General features: G+C 51.0%; 1 protein-coding gene across 1 annotated transcript in view; it reads right to left on the bottom strand.

The window, feature by feature from the left end:
• LOC135037934 (unconventional myosin-VIIa-like) overlaps window positions 1-20,440 on the bottom strand; it is a gene marked incomplete at both ends in the record, with an annotated part of 240,316 nt that extends 219,876 nt beyond the window's left edge. The window contains 3 exons of the mRNA XM_063954594.1: window positions 7,142-7,244; window positions 8,360-8,462; window positions 20,348-20,440. Coding sequence (XP_063810664.1) covers window positions 7,142-7,244; window positions 8,360-8,462; window positions 20,348-20,440 — 299 coding nt within the window. The remainder of the gene's footprint in view (window positions 1-7,141; window positions 7,245-8,359; window positions 8,463-20,347) is intronic.
• Between the last annotated feature and the right edge of the window lie 427 nt (window positions 20,441-20,867).

Below are 20,867 nucleotides of genomic sequence, written 5' to 3'. Positions count from 1 at the left end.
GTAAAACTATTTGTATCATTATAACATCATCCGCTGTATATGGTAACATTCCATATTGCTATTAATATTTTGTTTCTTCCCTATAACAAGGGTCAATCATTTGTATTGCAGTTGATTTATGATTTGGATGACATTTATTTGTGCGTAGTGACTTTCATTTCTATAATATCTTGAAAAGAAATCAATAAATTTATGGGGGGGGTCATTCCGAGTTGATCGCTAGCTGCCGTTGTTTGCTGCATAGCAATCAGGGTGAAAAAACGGCTGATCTGCGCATGCGTATGCTCCGCAATGCGCACGCACGTCGTACAGGTACAAAGTCCATTGTGGTTTTGCACTGGTACTAGCTACGATTCCAATCGCACAGCCAGCCGCAAGGAGATTGACAGAAAGAGGGAGTTTCTGGGTGTCAACTGACCGTTTTCAGGGAGTGCTTAGAAAAATGCAGGCGTGGCAGAAAAAACGCTGGCGTAGCTGACTAGCTGGGCGGATGTGTGACATCAAAAGCCGTCCCTCCGTCGATAGAATCAACGCACACAAAGAGAAACTACCGGTCTGGTCTTGTTTTGCACAAAATGTTTTTGCAGGCGCTCTGCTTCACAAGCGTTCGCACTTCTGCAAAGCGAAAATACACTCCCCAGTGGGCGGTGACAAGGCGTTTGCACGGCTGCTAAAAACTGCTAGCGCGCGATCGGAATGACCTCTTATTTTTGTTGTGCTAACAGGCACACAGAAAGCAAGCAGAGCAGAGATACCAGGCAGCACACAGGTCACACGATGAGCCAGAGGTCGGATAGAGATACCAGGCAGCACAGAGGTCACACGATGAGCCAGGGTTCAGGCAGAGATACCAGGCAGCACACAGGTCACACGATGAGCCAGAGGTCGGGCAGAGATACCAGACAGCACAGAGGTCACATGATGAGCCAGAGTTCGGGCACACAGGGAACAAGCAGACCAGAGATATCAGGCAGCACAGAGGTCACACGATGGGCCAGGGTTCAGGCAAAGTTACCAGGCAGCACAGAGGTCACACGATGAGCCAGAGTTCAGGCACACAGGGAACAAGCAGAGCAGAGATACCAGGCAGCACAGAGGTCACACGATGAGCCAGAGTTCAGGCACACAGGGAACAAGCAGAGCAGAGATACCAGGCAGCACAGAGGTCACACGATGGGCCAGGGTTCGGGCAGAGTTACCAGGCAGCACAGAGGTCACACGATGAGCCAGAGTTCAGGCACACAGGGAACAAGCAGAGCAGAGATACCAGGCAGCACAGAGGTCACACGATGGGCCAGGGTTCGGGCAGAGTTACCAGGCAGCACAGAGGTCACACGATGAGCCAGAGTTCTGGGCACACAGGGAACAAGCAGTGCAGAGATACCAGGCAGCACAGAGGTCACACGATGGGCCAGGGTTCGGGCAGAGTTACCAGGAAGCACAGAGGTCACACGATGAGCCAGAGGTCGGGCACACAGGGAACAATCAGAGCGGAGATAACAGGCAGCACAGAGATCACACGATGAGCCAGGGTTCGGGCAGAGTTACCAGGCAGCGCAGAGGTCACACGATGAGCCAGAGGTCGGGCACACAGGGAACAATCAGAGCGGAGATAACAGGCAGCACAGAGGTCACACGATGAGCCAGAGTTCAGGCACACAGGGAACAAGCAGAGCAGAGATACTAGGCAGCGCAGAGGTCACACGATGGGCCAGGGTTCGGGCAAAGTTACCAGGCAGCACAGAGGTCACACGATGAGCCAGAGTTCAGGCACACAGGGAACAAGCAGAGCAGAGATACTAGGCAGCGCAGAGGTCACACGATGGGCCAGGGTTCGGGCAGAGTTACCAGGCAGCGCAGAGGTCACACGATGAGCCAGAGTTCTGGGCACACAGGGAACAAGCAGTGCAGAGATACCAGGCAGCACAGAGGTCACACGATGGGCCAGGGTTCGGGCAGAGTTACCAGGAAGCACAGAGGTCACACGATGAGCCAGAGTTCAGGCACACAGGGAACAAGCAGAGCAGAGATACTAGGCAGCGCAGAGGTCACACGATGAACCAGAGTTCGGGCAGAGTTACCAGGCAGCACAGAGGTCACACGATGAGCCAGGGTTCGGGCAGAGTTACCAGGCAGCACAGAGGTCACACGATGAACCAGAGTTCGGGCACACAGAGAACAAGCGGAGCAGAGGTAAAGGTCCAGATTCAATGAAAATCGGTAACCAGTTTACACAGGTGAACACAGGTAAAGGTAATTTTTGGATATCTGATCTCCGCACATCATATACAGATGTAGCCACCCACCCGTACTATGTCGCACCCGCGCCTCAGCACAGATTCTCCTACAGAAATGAGCTTATGACAATTTTTCTCTTAAACCTTGTGAGCAGAGTTGAAGGGTATCCAGATGACAGGACGACAGTCAATAGGTCGAGATGGTAAAAATGTTAACAGACTCAAATAGTTGACATGAAAATGGTCGTAACAACATATGGTCAACAAAAGTTTTTTTTATTTATTCAAATTTTTTTAAAGGCTATGCTGCCTCACAGGTGGTCCCTGCCCTGGCTGTCAGCGGCCTCACAGGTGGTCCCTGCCCAGGCTGTCAGCGGCCTCACAGGTGGTCCCTGCCCAGGCTGTCAGCGGCCTCACAGGTGGTCCCTGCCCAGGCTGTCAGCGGCCTCACAGGTGGTCCCTGCCCAGGCTGTCAGCGGCCTCACAGGTGGTCCCTGCCCAGGCTGTCAGCGGCCTCACAGGTGGTCCCTGCCCAGGCTGTCAGCGGCCTCACAGGTGGTCCCTGCCCTGGCTGTCAGCGGCCTCACAGGTGGTCCCTGCCCTGGCTGTCAGCGGCCTCACAGGTGGTCCCTGCCCAGGCTGTCAGCGGCCTCACAGGTGGTCCCTGCCCAGGCTGTCAGCGGCCTCACAGGTGGTCCCTGCCCAGGCTGTCAGCGGCCTCACAGGTGGTCCCTGCCCTGGCTGTCAGCGGCCTCACAGGTGGTCCCTGCCCTGGCTGTCAGCGGCCTCACAGGTGGTCCCTGCCCAGGCTGTCAGCGGCCTCACAGGTGGTCCCTGCCCAGGCTGTCAGCGGCCTCACAGGTGGTCCCTGAACCGGCTGTCAGCGGCCTCACGGGTAGATCACCTGCTAATGAAATGGCCGGAAGGAGCTATCCGAGTTTGAAAAGGGGATCACGGTAGTTTGCTGGATCGGTTTGAAAAGGGGATCACGGTAGACTGCTAGATCGGTTTGGAAAAGGGATCACGGCAGACTGCTAGATCGGTTTGGAAAAGGGGATCACGGCAGACTGCTAGATCGGTTTGGAAAAGGGGATCACGGTAGGCTGCTGGATCGGTTTGAAAAGGGGATCACGGTAGGCTGCTGGATCGGTTTGAAAAGGGGATCACGGTAGGCTGCTGGATCGGTTTGAAAAGGGGATCAAGGTAGGCTGCTGGATCGGTTTGAAAAGGGGATCACGGTAGACTGCTGGATCGGTTTGAAAAGGGGATCACGGTAGACTGCTGGATCGGTTTGAAAAGGGGATCACGGTAGGCTGCTGGATCGGTTTGAAAAGGGGATCACGGTAGGCTGCTGGATCGGTTTGAAAAGGGGATCACGGTAGGCTGCTGGATCGGTTTGAAAAGGGGATCACGGTAGGCTGCTGGATCGGTTTGAAAAGGGGATCACGGTAGGCTGCTGGATCGGTTTGAAAAGGGGATCACGGTAGGCTGCTGGATCGGCTTGAAAAGGTGATCACGGTAGGCTGCTGGATCGGTTTGAAAAGGGGATCACGGTAGGCTGCTGGATCGGTTTGAAAAGGGGATCAAGGTAGGCTGCTGGATCGGTTTGAAAAGGGGATCACGGTAGGCTGCTGGATCGGTTTGAAAAGGGGATCACGGTAGGCTGCTGGATCGGTTTGAAAAGGGGATCACGGTAGGCTGCTGGATCGGTTTGAAAAGGGGATCACGGTAGGCTGCTGGATCAGTTTGAAAAGGGGATCACGGTAGACTGCTCGATCGGTTTGAAAAGGGGATCACGGTAGGCTGCTGGATCGGCAGTGTGACTGCGAGAAGCATTGCAGGTGTTAATCTACTATGTCTGTTGTCATTATTGCGTGGAAGAAGAACGGTCATTACAGGAATGCACCTCGCACTGGAAGACCCCCGAAACTGTAACCCAGGGACCGGAGAGTGCTAACCAGGGAGCTGTGACAGAACAGGGGTCATCCCACGCATACCATTACACACAAGCTCCAAATGGCCACTAATGTGCCGGTTTCCACAAGAACACTTAGTAGGGAGGAACATGCACTTGGATATTATGGGTGAGCAGCTACTCATGAACCTGTAATCACAAAGAAGATGCAGCCCAGAGCTTACGATGGTGCACAGAGCGCAAAACTGCAGAGTGGAACAACGGCGGCGAGTGTTATGGAGTGACGAGTCCCGGATTACACTATTCAGATCAGATGGACCTTTTTGGTGATTGCCAGGGGAACGTCTGATGCCAGAGTGTACAGCACCTATAGTACCGCATGGAGGTGGTGGTGTTATGCTGTGGGGCTGTGAGAGTCATTCTAACCCATTCGCATGCTGCTGTTTCTCGCAGCAGTGCGAACAGGTCGGTTCTGCGTATGTGTGGCAGCCGCAATGCGCAGGAGCATTGTTGCCGGCCACTAACGAAGAAAGCAGTCGCAGCGGCGACTGCAAGAAGATTGACAGGAGGAAGGCAGAACTGGGAGGCAACTCACCGTTTTCGGGGAGTGACGAGTCCAACGCAGGTGTGTCCAGGCGTTTGGAGGGCGGATGTCCGACGTCAATTCCAGGACCTGCAACGCTGGATTGATCACACAGGGTAAGTAACTCTTACCCTGGTCTTATTGTGCACAAAACTTTTTTAGCATAGCAGGGCTGCACAAGCGTTCGCAGCCTTGCTATACAAAAACACTCCCCAGTAGGCGGCGTCTAGTTGATCGCACAGGCAGCAAAAAGTTGCTACATGTGATCAACTCGGAATGACCCCCTGTGTCAGCTGGTTTGCATAGGTCCACTAGGTGTAATACTTGGTCACAGTAACTCTGAGAGGTATAGAGATGTTCTCCATAACTCTGTGCTCCCTACATTGTGGCAGTTCTACGGAAACGACAATTGTTTTTATCAGGACGACAATGCCACCTGTAATGTTTCCAGGGCGACGCTGGACTGGTGCACAGAGAATTTGGTAACCCGGATGGTCTTTATCTTCGTAGTTTCTATTGTTCATAAGGTACTGAACGGATGGGCTGGATGGTATTCTTTTCTAGCAGCAACATTTAGGACATAGGTGCACTTTATTCCTTTTTCGAACCTTATGTAATAGTGTAGGCTATAGATCTGCTCACTTCTGTCTACAGTGTACATTTACATAAAGTAAAGGAGATACCTCTCACCAGATGTAAAACTAGATAAAGTAAAGGAGATCCTTCTCACAACATCTAGAATCAGATAAAGTAAAGGAGATCCTTCTCACAAGATCTAGAATTAGATAAAGTAAAGGAGATCCCTCTCACCAGATGTAAAACTAGATAAAGTAAAGGAGATCCTTCTCACAACATCTAGAATCAGATAAAGTAAAGGAGATCACTCCCACCGGAGATATAGAATCAGATAAAGTAAAGGAGATCCTTCTCACAAGATCTAGAATTAGATAAAGTAAAGGAGATTCCTCTCACCAGATGTAGAACTAGATCAAGTAAAGGAGATCCCTCTCACCACATGTAGAGCTAGATAAAGTAAAGGAGATCCCTCTCACAAGATCTAGAATTAGATAAAGTAAAGGAGATCCCTCTCACAAGATCTAGAATTAGATAAAGTAAAGGAGATCCCTCTCACCAGATGTAGAATTAAAGTAAAGGAGATCCCTCTCACCAGATGTAGAACTAGATAAAGCAAAAGAGATCCCTCTCACCAGATGGAGAACTAGATAAAGTAAAGGAGGTCCCTCTCACCAGATGGAGAACTAGATAAAGTAAAGGAGGTCCCTCTCACCAGATGTAGAACTAGATAAAGTAAAGGAGGTCCCTCTCACCAGATGTAGAACTAGATAAAGTAAAGGAGGTCCCTCTCACCAGATGTAGAATTAGATAAAGTAAAGGAGGTCCCTCTCACCAGATGGAGAATTAGATAAAGTAAAAGAGATCCCTCTCACCAGATGTAGAATTAGATAAAGTAAAGGAGGTCCCTCTCACCAGATGTAGAATTAGATAAAGTAAAGGAGGTCCCTCTCACCAGATGGAGAATTAGATAAAGTAAAAGAGATCCCTCTCACCAGATGTAGAATTAGATAAAGTAAAGGAGATTCCTCTCACCAGATGTAGAACTAGATCAAGTAAAGGAGATCCCTCTCACCACATGTAGAGCTAGATAAAGTAAAGGAGATCCCTCTCACAAGATCTAGAATTAGATAAAGTAAAGGAGATCCCTCTCACAAGATCTAGAATTAGATAAAGTAAAGGAGATCCCTCTCACCAGATGTAGAATTAAAGTAAAGGAGATCCCTCTCACCAGATGTAGAACTAGATAAAGCAAAAGAGATCCCTCTCACCAGATGGAGAACTAGATAAAGTAAAGGAGGTCCCTCTCACCAGATGTAGAACTAGATAAAGTAAAGGAGGTCCCTTCTCACCAGATGGAGAACTAGATAAAGTAAAGGAGGTCCCTCTCACCAGATGTAGAACTAGATAAAGTAAAGGAGGTCCCTTCTCACCAGATGTAGAACTAGATAAAGTAAAGGAGGTCCCTCTCACCAGATGGAGAACTAGATAAAGTAAAGGAGGTCCCTCTCACCAGATGTAGAACTAGATAAAGTAAAGGAGGTCCCTCTCACCAGATGTAGAACTAGATAAAGTAAAGGAGGTCCCTCTCACCAGATGGAGAATTAGATAAAGTAAAAGAGATCCCTCTCACCAGATGTAGAATTAGATAAAGTAAAGGAGGTCCCTCTCACCAGATGTAGAATTAGATAAAGTAAAGTAGGTCCCTCTCACCAGATGGAGAATTAGATAAAGTAAAAGAGATCCCTCTCACCAGATGTAGAATTAGATAAAGTAAAGGAGATCCCTCTCACCAGATGGAGAACTAGATAAAGTAAAGGAGATCCCTCTTACCAGATCCCTCACTGAATCGCAGTTGGATATATTTTCCAAATCGGCTGCTATTCTGGTTCATCACAGTCTGAGCATTTCCAAATGCCTCCAGTAAAGGATTCACCTGTGGAGACAGAGTCGAATGTTATGACTGTACAAAGGGGTGCAGTATGGTATGCCGGCGGTCGGGCTCCCGGCGGCCAGCATACTGGCACCGGAATCCCGACAGCCGGCATACCGACAGCTGGGCGAGCGCAAATGAGCCCCTAGCGGGCACAGTGGCGCTCTATTCTCCCTCCAGGGGGGTCGTGGACCCCCAAGAGGGAGAAAAGCTGTCGGTATGCCGGCAGTCGGGATTCCGGCACCGGTATGCTGGTCGTCGGGAGCCCGGCCGCTGGCAAACTGAAGACCATCCGTACAAAGTTATCACCAGCCCCTAGATCCAGTATATTACCTCCAGGTTCTTCCCCTAAAAGCAGTTATATATTACTTCTTCCATACTGCAATCCTCTGATTATTAACACTTTAATACCTAAAATAGTGTGTGCTATAAGAGGGAGGGATTCCGATGATCAGCCAATCAGCTGCAGCTCTCGAAAGCCGTAATTCGCACTAGAGCAGGCACCTGCAAGTGAGACGTCTAAGGGCTGTTTCACCCACCGGCTTTCCCCGGATGGCAAAGAGCCGGACAAACATTCTCCGGCTTTTTGCCATCCGGAAGGGTCTTTCACACACAACACGGTTTTGTGCTGTGTTTAAGGCTGTGCGCATGCGCTGCAGAAGCAGCACGGCACGAAAAACCCGTTGTGTGTGAAAGCGCCCAGTCACACACTTAACTCACTGCCAGTAAGGACGGCACGGCCCCGGCACGGCACCTGGACCTTTCAGTGGATATTTCCGGACGCAAGCCGGCAGCCGCGCCTTGTGAATTAACACATTGCTCTTATTGCTCTGCATGTGTCTCAGCAGCACGGCCGCGGCAAAAAGCCGTCCAGTATTTTGCCAGCTGGAGCTGCCCGGAGCGTGTGTAATAGCCCTAACAAGTGCATGTTTTCTTGTAGTCAGCATGAGACACATTTTGTGCGATTTCTCCCTCACTTACGCATCCCATCCGTCTTATCGCAAAGTGTTATACGCGCAATTTGTGTTTATGTTCTACTCTACATGAGCCGCATTGTGAGCAGCGAGTCCTTCCTGAGAATTAACCGCTTTATGTACTATGACAAACACGTTTGGTACCTGCAGCACTTGCTGGCTGAGTTGTGCATTTCCGCGGCTGCGTCTCACCACATGTCTCAGCAGAAGTTTGGTGCTCTCTGTTTTACCTGCTCCGCTGTCACCACTAAAATAAAAAAGGACATTTATGGTAAGACTTACCATTGTTAAATCTCTTTCTGCAAAGTACACTGGATTCCACAGGGTATAACATTGGGGTGTAGGGTTGGATCTTGAACCGAGGCCCCAACAGGCTAAAGCTTTGACTGTTCCCAGGATGCACAGCACCGCCTCCTCTACAGCCCTGCCTCCAGGCACTGGAGCTCAGTTTTGTTAACCAGTCCAATGCAGTAGCAGGGTAAGAGAGATGGCAGATGTTAGTCACATAGAACCACTTTCTCACGACAGGAGAAGGTACCAGCGGCTAATGCCATACCAACCCAAAGAAGCTAAGTGCATCAGGGTGAGCACCCTGTGGAATCCAGTGTATCTCGCAAAAAGAGATTTAACCATGGTAAGTCTTACCATAAATCTCCTTTTCTGCAGCGGGGTACACTGGTATTCCACAGGGAAGAACATCGAGGATGTCCTAAAGCAGTTCCTCATGGGAGGGGATGCACTGTAGCGGGCACAAGAACCCAGCGTCCAAAACTAGGCGTCCTAGGAGGCGAAAGGATCAAAGGCATAGAACCTGATGAACGTGTTCACTGAGGACCACGTAGCTGCCTTGCACAATTGTTCTGCGGACGCGCCACGGCGGCCCGCCCAAGAAGGTCCAACAAACCAAGTAGAATGGGCTTTGATAGCAGCAGGAGCTTGAAGTCCAGCCTGTACATAAGCTTGTGCAATCACTATTCTAATCCATCTGGCCAAAGTTTGCTTATTCGCAGGCCAGCCACGTTTGTGAAAACCAAGCGAGGACAAAAAGAGAATCTGACCCCCTGATAGAGGCAGTCCTCTCCACATATATACGAAGAGCCCGTACTACATCCAAAGGCCGCTCTTTGGAGAACAAACCAGGAGAGATAAAGGCTGGAACCACAATCTCTTGGTTAAGGTGGAACGATGACACCACCTTAGGTAGATAACCAGGGCGAGTTCGAGGAACTGCACGGTCACGGTGAAAAATCAGAAAGGGTGAACGACAGGACAAAGCGCCTAAATCTGACACCCTCCTAGCAGAAGCAATAGCCAGCAGATACACGACCTTAAAAGGTTAAGACATTTAAGGTCCGCAGACTCCAGAGGTTCAAATGGAGACTCTGGTAGGGCATCGAGAACAACAGACAGATCCCATGGAGCCACAGGAGGGACATAGGGAGGCTGAATCCGTAAAACACCCTGAGTGAAAGTATAAACATCATGAAGAGACGCAATTTTCCTTTGAAACCATACCGAGAAGGCAGATATACGAACCTTGAGGGAGGCCAAACGAAGGCCTAAGTCAAGGCCTTGTTGCAGAAAATCCAGAAGTCTGGCAGTGCTGAACTTGTATGCATCATAATTCTTATTAGCACACCAGGTGAAGTAAGAATTCCAGACCCTATAATAAATCAGAGCCGAAGCCGGTTTACGGGCCTTCAACATAGTTTGAATGACCGCCTCAGAGAATCCTTTGGCCTTCAGGAGTGAAGCTTCAAGAGCCACGCCGTCAAAGCCAGTTGAGCCAGATCCTGGTAGACACAAGGGTCCTTAACGAGGTGGTCTGGGCATTGAGGAAGGAGAAGAGGACGCTCTATCGAGAGACCCTGAAGGTCTGAGAACCAATGCTGTCTGGGCCACAATGGAGCGACTAGAAGTATTACTCCTTCTTGCTTGAACTTCCGAATTACCCTGAGCAGGAGTGACACCGGAGGGAACACGTTTGGCAGCCGAAAGTTCCATGGAATTGCCAGTGCGTCCACTAAAGCTGCTCGAGGATCCCTTGTCCTTGCTCCGAAGACCGTAACCTTTTGACTGTGTCGAGACGCCATCAGGTCTACATCTGGTAGGACCCACTTGTCCACAAGGAGTTGAAAGACTTCCGAATGAAGACTCCACTCCCCGGCGTGTACGTCCGGACGACTGAGGAAGTCCGCTTCCCAGTTGAGGACCCCCGGAATGAACACTGCCGATACGGCTGGCAGATGTCTTTTCGTTCATTGAAGAATTTTTGACACTTCCATGCGGCTTTGAGTGTTGCCTCGAATGTTGTACGCCACCGTGGTGGCGTTGTCCGACTGCACTTGAACAGGCATGTTCTGTATCAGGTGCAGGGCAAGGTTCAGAGCATTGAATACTGCCCGCAATTCCAGAATGTTTATCGGGATTAGAGATTCCTGCCTGGTCTACCGACCCTGGAGAGAGTGTTGCTCGAACACCACGCCCCAACCCCGCAGACTGGCATCCGTCGTCAGAAGGACCCAGTTGGAGATCCAGAAGGGACGACCCCTGCTCAATTGCTGGTCCTGTAACCACCAGGTCAGTGACCGACGGACCTCCTGAGTCAAAGAAATCATGTGAGATCTGATCTGGTGAGGCAGGCCATCCCATTTGTAAAGCATTAACCTCTGCAGAGGGCGGGAGTGAAATTAAGCGTACTCTATCAGGTCGAAAGCAGACACCATGAGGCCTAGTACTTGCATCGCCGAGTGTATCGGCACTCTTGGGCGAGAAAGGAAGTATCTTATCCTGTCTTGAAGCTTCAGGACCTTCTCTGGAGACCAGAACAAACATTGGTTGTACGTGTCCAGTAATGCCCCCAGGTGCACCATGCTCTGAGCAGGGACCAGTGAGGATTTCTACCAGTTGATGAGCCACCTGTGTACTTGTAGGAATTGGACCATAAGTTCCAGATGACGGAGGAGAACCTCTGGGGAGTTCGCCAGGATCAGCAAATCATCCAGATACGGCAGGATCCTGATACCTTGACGACAGAGAATGGCCGTCATGACTGCTATGACCTTGGTGAAGATCCGAGGAGCTGTGGTCAGTCCAAAGGGCAAGGCTTGGCATTGATAATGTAGGTTACCAATAGCAAACCGCAGATATTGCTGATGCGACATGGCAATAGGTATATGCAGGAAAGCATCCTGTATGTCCAGGGATACCATATAGTCCTTGTGCTCCAAAGCCAGAACAATAGAGCGAAGAGTTTCCATACAGAATTTGGAAACCTTCACAAATTTCTTCAAAGATTTGAGTTTGAGAATGGGTCAGGAGGATCCATTCGGCTTTGGATCTAGGTATAGCATTCAATAGTACCCCCTGCCTCTCTGAGACAGAGGCACCGGCACTATCACTCCTGTATCCAGGAGGGATTGTACAACAAAACGTAGAGTTTGTGCTTGTAACGGATCAGAAGGGATAGCCGTCGAGCAAAACTGGCGAGGGGGACGTTTCTTGAAAGAGATGGCGTATCGTGAGAGACGACTTCCCGCACCCAGGCGTCTGAAGTGGTCTGTAACCATACCTGGGCTTCCAACCCTGGGCTTCCATCCCTGCCCCCCCCCCACCACCCACCCATCATGCAGCAGGCTTTCCAGATTTGGAAGCAGGCTGACGGGAGGCCCAAGAACGTTTAGGTTTGGGCTTAGAGGTTTGGAAGTGCGAGCTTGTCTCAGGAACGCCTGACCCTTTGCTTTACCTGGAGGTAGAAAAGAACGAAAAGTGGTACTCTTAACCTTCGGAGCCGAAGGATGAGTACTTGGGAGACACGCAGTCTTGGCAGACGCCACGTCAGTCACGATTTTGTTCAGATCCTCCCCAAACCGTATATCTCCCTTAAAAGGCAGCACCTTCAAGGTCTACTTAGAGTCCATGTCCACCGACCAGGACAGTAACCACAGAATACGGCGAGCCAGTACGGACGTAGTAGACGCTTTGGCCGCCATAACACCTGCATCAGAGGCCGCCTCCTGAATGTAATGGGAGGCTGTGGTAATATACGATAGGCATTGTCTGGCATCATCAGGAAAATTCAGAGGTCGCTCTGCCTCAACTGCTTGAACCCAGGCTTCAATACATTTCACAGCCCAAGAGGCTGCCACAGTGAGTCTATGTACAGTACCTGCAAGAGTGTAAATAGACTTCAAGCATCCCTCCACACGCTTATCCGTCAGTTCCTTCAGAGAGGTGACAGTGGTGACAGGCAGAGTAGATGACACCACAAGGCAGTGTTTCCCACTTGGTCCTTAACTCTACAGAGATAGGATAACGATCTAGCATCTTTTTAGACAGGGAAAACGTCTTTCCTAGAGACTCCCAGGATTCCTGACGTATGTCAATTAAGTGGTCAGAATGTGGTAAGATTAATTTAGTGACCTTCTGACCAGTGGCGTAAGTTCGTCACAGTTGCCCGGAGGCAAGATAAATATTGGTGCCCCCCTATTTCCTATATTAAGATAAATATATGTATGTATGTGTGCGTGTATATGTGTGTGTGTGTGTGCGTGCGTGTGTGCGTGTGTGCGTGTGTGCTGAAAAAAAAATTATATACTGTATTTATACATTTAATTGTCTTATTTTAAATGACATTTCTTAGCAGTCATACCCAGGATTAGAACCCATGCCCTGTTACACTGACAGTAGACACTTTACTGATGGAGCTATTTGCTCCTGTATAGGAAGCATGAGAATGCTAACTATATGAAGTTACGTGTAATTGTCAGAGAAGTATCTTCATATAGTTAGAATTCTCATATTTCCTATACAGGAGCAACAGCTTCATCAGTGAGGTGTCAGCTTCCAGTGTAATAGGGTGTGGTTTCTAATCCTGGGTGTGATACTTGTAAAATGTGTATATTCAGTATAATAAAGAGGGTGTGATTTGTAAGGTGCAGGTACCAGTGAGGAAGTCGGCCATTGAAAAGACAGCGACAGCTATCAATTAACTTAATTCACTGGTGTCACAGAATGGGAGGGGAGGTGCCCCCCTTCAGAGCAGGAGCCCGGCGGCAGATGACTCCGTTGCCTCCCAGAGTTCTGCCTCTGCTTCTGACGTTTGAACTTATCAGGTTTCTTAGACGTATCTGGAGGTTCAGTCTCATCATCAATCTGAAGAATCAGTTTGATAGCCTCCATTAGGTCAAGAATATCAACCTGCATAACTGTATCAGTGTCTGAGGGATCAGTGTATGCCCCATCGTCATCAGATGAAGTATACGAAACATGGCCCACTTAGATGACCCTATGGTACCAGTAGGGTAAGGGTTAGGCTTTTGTTTAACCAAGGACTGATTTAATTGCTGTAACTGAGTTGACAGGGTATCAGCCCGTGGCGGATTAACTACAGGGACAATATGTGGCTGTAATGGGACAGGAGGTCCCACAGAGGGCGTAAGTCGTGTTACAAGCGTAGTCAGCAAATTTGAAAAAAGTAGCCCAAGGTGGATTTTGGTGTGCCACCGGTGCTGCAGGCTGACTGGGGGATGCAGAACACCCAGTACCTAAACCCTCAGCTGAAGTATTTTCCTCAGGTAAAACCGGGGGGTCAGCCTAGGGCATTTGGTATGCTTAGGGGCACCAGCAGCTTCTGCCTATATTCTGTGTGTGACTGCGGCTGTATCTGCATATGAAATGTTATGTTGCAGTGTATTCCTGGAAATCACTGTAATGTAGCATTTCGGATGCAGATACAGCCACAGTCGCACACAGAATATAGGCATGCCGCATATCATTTTAATCAGCAGAAGCTGCTTGTGCATCCTAGCCACATAGTAATGCAAATAATAAGATACATTATCATAAACAAAAGGCACCCGACGTTAGCAGAGCTGCCAGCTGACTCATGCCAGGCATCTCCTGCAGAACTAGCGGCGGTGCTAGGGGGCACCAGCCAAAATCTTGCCTAGGGCATCATATTGGTTAGGGCCGGCTCTGAGCAGGAGCGTCCACGGAGTTCCCACCCTGTGCAGCAGACATTATTGGGAATGTAGCCTTAGGGTGTAACAGTACAATATAGACAAACACAATACCTGACCAAAAAAAACCTGTATTAGGCGACTGCAAATACAGAGCACAAACAGAGGATTTAAGTGGTATGAGGTGACTGAAATACACAGAGAGAAATACAAAATAGTATATCCTGTGGAACACTATATCCCTGATGCACTTAGACCCCCAGGGTATAGAATATAAGGATAGCAGTACATGTGAGATACACGGAATAGGAACCACTCAGCAGCTATAGGCACACAGTCACACGTACAATACACCACACAGTAATGTCCCTGTCACCATATTATACACCACACAGCAACGTCCCTGTCACCATATTATACACCACACAGTAATGTCCCTGTCACCATATTATACACCACACAGTAATGTCCCTGTCACCATATTATACACCACACAGTAACGTCCCTGTCACCATATTATACACCACACAGTAATGTCCCTGTCACCATATTATACACCACACAGTAACGTCCCTGTCACCATATTATACCCCACACAGTAACGTCCCTGACACCATATTATACACCACACAGTAATGTCCCTGTCACCATATTATACACCACACAGTAATGTCCCTGTCACCATATTATACACCACACAGTAATGTCCCTGTCACCATATTATACCCCACACAGTAATACCCCTGACACCATATTATGCCCCACACAGTAATACCCCTGTCACCATATTATACACCACACACAGTAATACCCCTGACACCATATTATACCCCACACAGTAATACCCCTGACACCATATTATGCCCCACACAGTAATGTCCTGTCACCATATTATACCCCACACAGTAACGTCCCTGTCACCATATTATACACCACACAGTAATACCCCTGACACCATATTATGCCCCACACAGTAATGTCCTGTCACCATATTATACCCCACACAGTAATGTCCCTGTCACCATATTATACACCACACAGTAATACCCCTGACACCATATTATGCCCCACACAGTAATGTCCTTTACACCATATTATACACCACACAGTAATACCCCTGACACCATATTATACACCACATAGTAATTAAACATCCTAGTGATATTTGGTGGACCCCTTCGTTCTAAGTACAACATTCGTTACCTCTCATAACCAGAAATAAAGACACGGAGACTTGAATTTGGCAGAAAATTGCTAGCTATTTATTTGACCCTAACCATAGCAAACCTGTAAATGAAAACTTTGGTTAAGATGAGGAAACAGCCGGCATATGGTGGCAGAAAAAAGAACGGCTCTATTAAACTGACGCGAACCTTAAACACTGCTAAAATCAAAACTATCTTAATTTAACTACAAACTATCAAAAACGGTAATAGGTGCTAGCTCAACCCCCACAATGACTTCCCACCCGGAGGGGTGCCCATTCCGCTGCCTCCCGGTCGGGTGGTCGAGCGGCAAATAAGTCGATGGAGGTGAGTGCACCTAAACCAAATCAAACTGTAAATCACTACAGCTTACCATACAACTACAAACTGCCGTTCTTTTCCGCCAACAGCGAAAGACTCCTCCCCATAGTCTTCGCACCGCCACCATAACCTCACCCTAACTCCTGCAACACTAGGAACAGATCCTCCAGGAAAAGCATCATCCCCTCATTGGATAGATGCACACCATCAGGCCGAAAAAGGTGACTGTCTCGGAACCGAATCCTAGGGTGGCGAACTACCTTGACTCCGTGGGACAGCACCCACTTCGCCACCGCCCCATTCACTTTCTTTCTGGCCTCATCAATTACGCGTCCGTCCGCCACACCTCGCCAACTCAATCTTGGCACCATCAAGGAGAACACAAATATGCAATTGGTCCATGCTGCGGCCACACTTGCTAGATCCTGTATCATGGCCCACCGCATCTCCAAAGATGTCCTCTTCCCCAGGTCGTTGCCACCTATATGGACAACCAGTACTCTAGGAACTCCATGCTTGCTAGCCTGACTAACTAGCCTACTCCTCAGATCTTTCCACATCATTCCTCGCCAACCAAGCCATCTAACTCCCTGAGCCCTAGGAAACCGCTGAGCCCCCGCCGAGGCTAAAAACTTTGCGTCCCAAAACACATACGAGTGGCCCACCACCCAAACGGTCAAGTCATCAGCAAACCAACCTGAAGAGGAGGAAAGGGGGTAAAATTGGTTACTAAATATCTATACCATAATTCAGTAAGTGCATTAACCTGAAGGATCTGCCAAAAAAGAAAAAATTTGTTTCCGAATATTGCAGAAATCTCGGCCTAGCCGATCTGCACGTGCTTCCAGCCAATTTGAAGCCGCACATGAACACACAAATGGGAAAATTGAAACAAAATTTAAGAAAATAAAAAGTGGGGGGGGGGGTAAAAAAGGGGTAAAACATGTAAGAACTCAGCTGGAGGTGAAAGCGTAAAGACCTGCTGAGGGACTCTGATTAGAACAGATTAGCCGAATTGTGGATTAGAATTCAGTCCGTCAAGTCAGGCAAAAAAAATCGCAAAATAACTCCAGACCCCCGCTGCCGACTCACGCCAGCAACGGCGAGTAGCTAATCCCTGAGTAGGATAAAAAGGGGGAAGACAAACACACGCACAACACCATAACGTACTGAACTGTACAACATGACTGAACAACTGTAATTAAAACAACAAACAACGCGCGAGCCAACATCTCACGCAACGGGGCGAATATACCGTCTGTAACTCGACGACTTCCATCGCCCCACCGCCTGGATCTCAGCCATGGAGAATCCCGCCGCCGCAGCCGACGTCGCCGCCCCTATGCGGAAGGAATGCGTCCCGAACGCAGCAGGTGGAAGTCCCAAGCTCGCCTGACAGCGACCCAGCATCCAACGAAATTGATATTTAGTCACCGGCAGCCCATCATAATGCAGCAGCCATGACCCCCCGACCGTCGGGCCGTACTGCCTCATACTGCACTGCCAAACTTACTGGGCAAATGCTCTCAAGTGCCGGAACCAAGGTGACCCATCGACCTCTCCCCACTTGGTCCGTCTTAGAGCGACGCAATCTGCAAAGCAAGGACCTCTCACCCACCACCACGTCCCCGACGAGCATGCGCGAATCTGCTCGCTTAGAAGGCGCTACCAATTCCGAAACCCTAAAGGCCCCGTGGTAAGCCATTGAGAACGCCAAACTGAACAACAGCGACTCAAACATGGACGATGCGACACCTCCCACCGCCCTGATGACAGCCGGCAACAAGGCCGCATCAATGGGCCGCCTCCTGTCAGGCGGCGTCGGCGCAACTCGCGCCCATCCTTTCATCGCCTTTAGCAGAATCCCACTTTTCGTCACGTCGGGGACGCCCCTTATTTTGCTGAAAAACGAAATCCCAGCCAAGTACCGGGCAACCACCGCTCTGGACCTACCCGAAACATACAGCTGCCAAATAAAAGAAAGCATCATTCGATGCCCGCTCTTACCTTGTGAATTCCGTCCTTGAACAAACTCCTCCCACTCGCTCCAGGCTTGCCTGTAAGCCGTAAGCGTAGTTGGCCGACTGACCGCAACGCTAGAGCCTCCAGTCCGGCCCGATCACCTGCCAAACATAACCGGGACAATGAAAACCATGCTCGTCGGCCTCGGGTGCCAACAAACAAAATCTTTCCCACTGCCCTCGCGATAACGCGTCAGCAATTCCGTTCTCTAGCCCCGGCACGTGCTGCGCGCGGAACCAAACGTTCCGACGCAGGCACGTCAACAGCAACTGCCCCAGCACCCGCAGAACGACCAGCGACTTCGCCCTCTGGTTGTTAATCGCATGCACCACACTCAGATTATCACATCTAAACAAGATGCTGCGATGAGCCAGCCGATCGCCCCATACCTCCAGCGCCACCATAATGGGGAAAAGCTCCAGCAGCAAAAGGTCCTTAGTTAAACCTTCGCGATGCCATTCCGCCGGCCACGAGGCCGCGCACCAAGATCCCTCCAGATAGCATCCGAATCCAGAGGCACCCACTGCGTCGGTGAACAGCTGCAACCTAGCGCTGTCCACCATTGGGGCCTGCCATATACACACCCCGTTGAAGTCCTCCAGGAACGAGGCCCATACTGCCAAATCCCTCTTAATCTCCGAGGACAAACGCACGAAATGGTGTGGTCTGGCACACCCCGCAGTCGCCCTTTCCAGCTTCCGGCAGAAAACCCTGCCCATCGGGATTACCCGACAAGCAAAGTTCAACATGCCCAGCAAGGACTGCGCCTGCCGTAGTGTGACCTTACGCGACCCTATAAACCGGCAAATGGCGTCGCGGAGCTTCACCACTTTGTCCCTAGGAAGCCGACACGCTCCTGCTACCGTGTCAATCTCAATCCCCAAAAAGGACAAGCAGGAGGCCGGGCCCTCTGTTTTATCCTCGGCCACAGGAACGCCGAAGTGGAAAAACAGCGCTTGGATGCTGAAAAGCAAGTCGCCGCACCGTGGTGAATTTGCCGGGCCCGCGCAAAGGAAGTCATCGAGGTAATGTGCGACCCCGTGACCCCCTGATGAAGACTCCACGCACCAATGTAAAAAAGTGCTGAAACGCTCGAAAAATGAGCATGAAACGGAACATCCCATCGGCATACATTTGTCGATGAAATACTCCGCTCCAATCCGGAAACCCATAAAACGGAATGAGTCCGGGTGTAATGGCAGCAACCGAAAAGCGGACTCAACATCAATCTTAGCCATGAGGGCCCCGGTCCCATAACCGCGGACCATCTCCAACGCTTCGTCAAACGACTGATACACCACCGAGCAATGAGCCGGCGGTATTGCGTCGTTGACCGACGCCCCCGACGGGTAAGAAAGATGCTGAATGAGCCGAAAGGCGCCTGGAGTCTTCTTGGGAACCACCCCCACTGGAGAGATGACCAAGTCATCCACCGGGGGCGATGGAAACGGCCCCTCCATCCTGCCCAACCTGACCTCCTTATCCACTTTCTCCCTCAGAACTAACGGCAAGGTTCGGGCAGACTGGAGGTTCCGTTGGGCACGCACGGACACCTCGCTCGCAACAGGCAAGCGAAACCCAAACTGAAAACCGGAAAACAAAAATTGTGCATCCTCCCTATTCGGATACAAGTCCAACCACCAGCCCATCGTCTCCAATTTAATTGGTGTTGGCGCTCTGCGAAGCGCTCCCACCCGCGGCTTGTCTGGGGTAAGTTTGTTTACCCCGGGCACCCTGCCGACTGCCTTTGAAACAGGAGGACGCTGGGTGGGACCCGCCGCATTGCAGGCACGAGTGTCGAAAACGACACTGCTTGCCGAAGGAACACGCCGCGTTGTTAAACGCGAAACATTTTCCTTTTGTGGCGGCACGCCCCCCTGCGCGGACGGCCGACCTACCTGGCTCGGCCAATCCGCCTTCCGCGCTGGACCCTTGGGCGGACGACCCTGCGCGGTGCCCGTCCGCCCCCGGCTTCCGGGGCTCCTCAGCCTGTTGCGAAGCCCGAGTGACCTTGAGCCAGACCTCAACGTCCTTGAACCCAAAGTCCATGACCTGCAATCCATCCTGCTTTTCCCGGAATTCCTGGTCGTATCTACGCCACTCCGATCCCGCAGACGTGCGCTGCATGTCGTGCATGAGATGCAGGTACCGGATTATGTTCATGTGCTCGCTTGGCCTGTCCTCCAGGTAACACGCCGCGAAGACCCAAATCCCAGCCAGCCAATTATCGAAGGTACGGAATGCCTCCGTCCCGATACCCTGCTTCGCGGCCGCCGCCTTATACTCCCTCTTCGCGTCCTTCGTCAGGACGAACACATCAACGAAGTCCCCTCTGCAAATCTTCTTGCGGCAGCTATCTCGAAGCCCCCGCATAACGGCAGTATATTCGCAGCGCACGACCCCGGGCAAATCGCTGCGCTTCTTGGCCCTACGAGCTTCTTCGCTAAGCCGCTTGCGCCTCTTCTGCTGGCCCGCTGCCCTCTTGGCGAATTTCGTTGCCCGCTTCCTTGCCCTAGTCGTGCTACTGACTGCGGACACTTGCGACGATAGAGAAGACGAAGAAGAGGAAGAGCTGCGAGAACTAGCGCTCGTGGAGGTACCTGATACCGACTGCACCACCTCACCTGAAGCCGCCGACCCCGACATGGAATCCTCCGGCGTGGCCAAACCTCCGTCTTCCTCTTCGTACTCGGCCATCTCCACTTCCCCGAGGTCCCCTGCAACAGAGAAATAAACGGGGGACCCAGTCAGCACTTGCGGCGCATGCCGCGCCCTCCGTGAGGGGGGAGTTGCCGCCGAGCACCCCTGCGCGTCCTGCCCCGGACCCCGCTCCAATTCTGCGGCGGCCGCCCCGAGCTCCCGGCAGGCGCGTGCCACTCGACCCCGCCTGCCGCCGCAGGATCGCCGGAACTAGCAGTAGTCCTCGGGGAGCAAGCCACTGCTAACGGCCCTAAAGCCTCCACCACAGTGGCCAGGGTCGACGCCAGCGCTCCGGAGGGGTCGCGACCCCCCCCCCCAAAACGAGCCCTGGGGGCCCGCGCGCGACCACGCGCCCGCCGCCCGACCGGCGGCAACCGGGCACCCAACGCCCGCTGCCCCGGCGGGAAGACGGGGGCGCCCCTGTCGGCGCCCGCGCTGGCCCTC

Source organism: Pseudophryne corroboree, unplaced genomic scaffold (genome assembly GCF_028390025.1).
Source record: "Pseudophryne corroboree isolate aPseCor3 unplaced genomic scaffold, aPseCor3.hap2 scaffold_687, whole genome shotgun sequence".
In the NCBI taxonomy this organism is placed as follows: domain Eukaryota; kingdom Metazoa; phylum Chordata; class Amphibia; order Anura; family Myobatrachidae; genus Pseudophryne; species Pseudophryne corroboree.
Note: the sequence above shows the minus strand (reverse complement) of the source record. Positions and strands in the feature narration are given on the sequence as shown.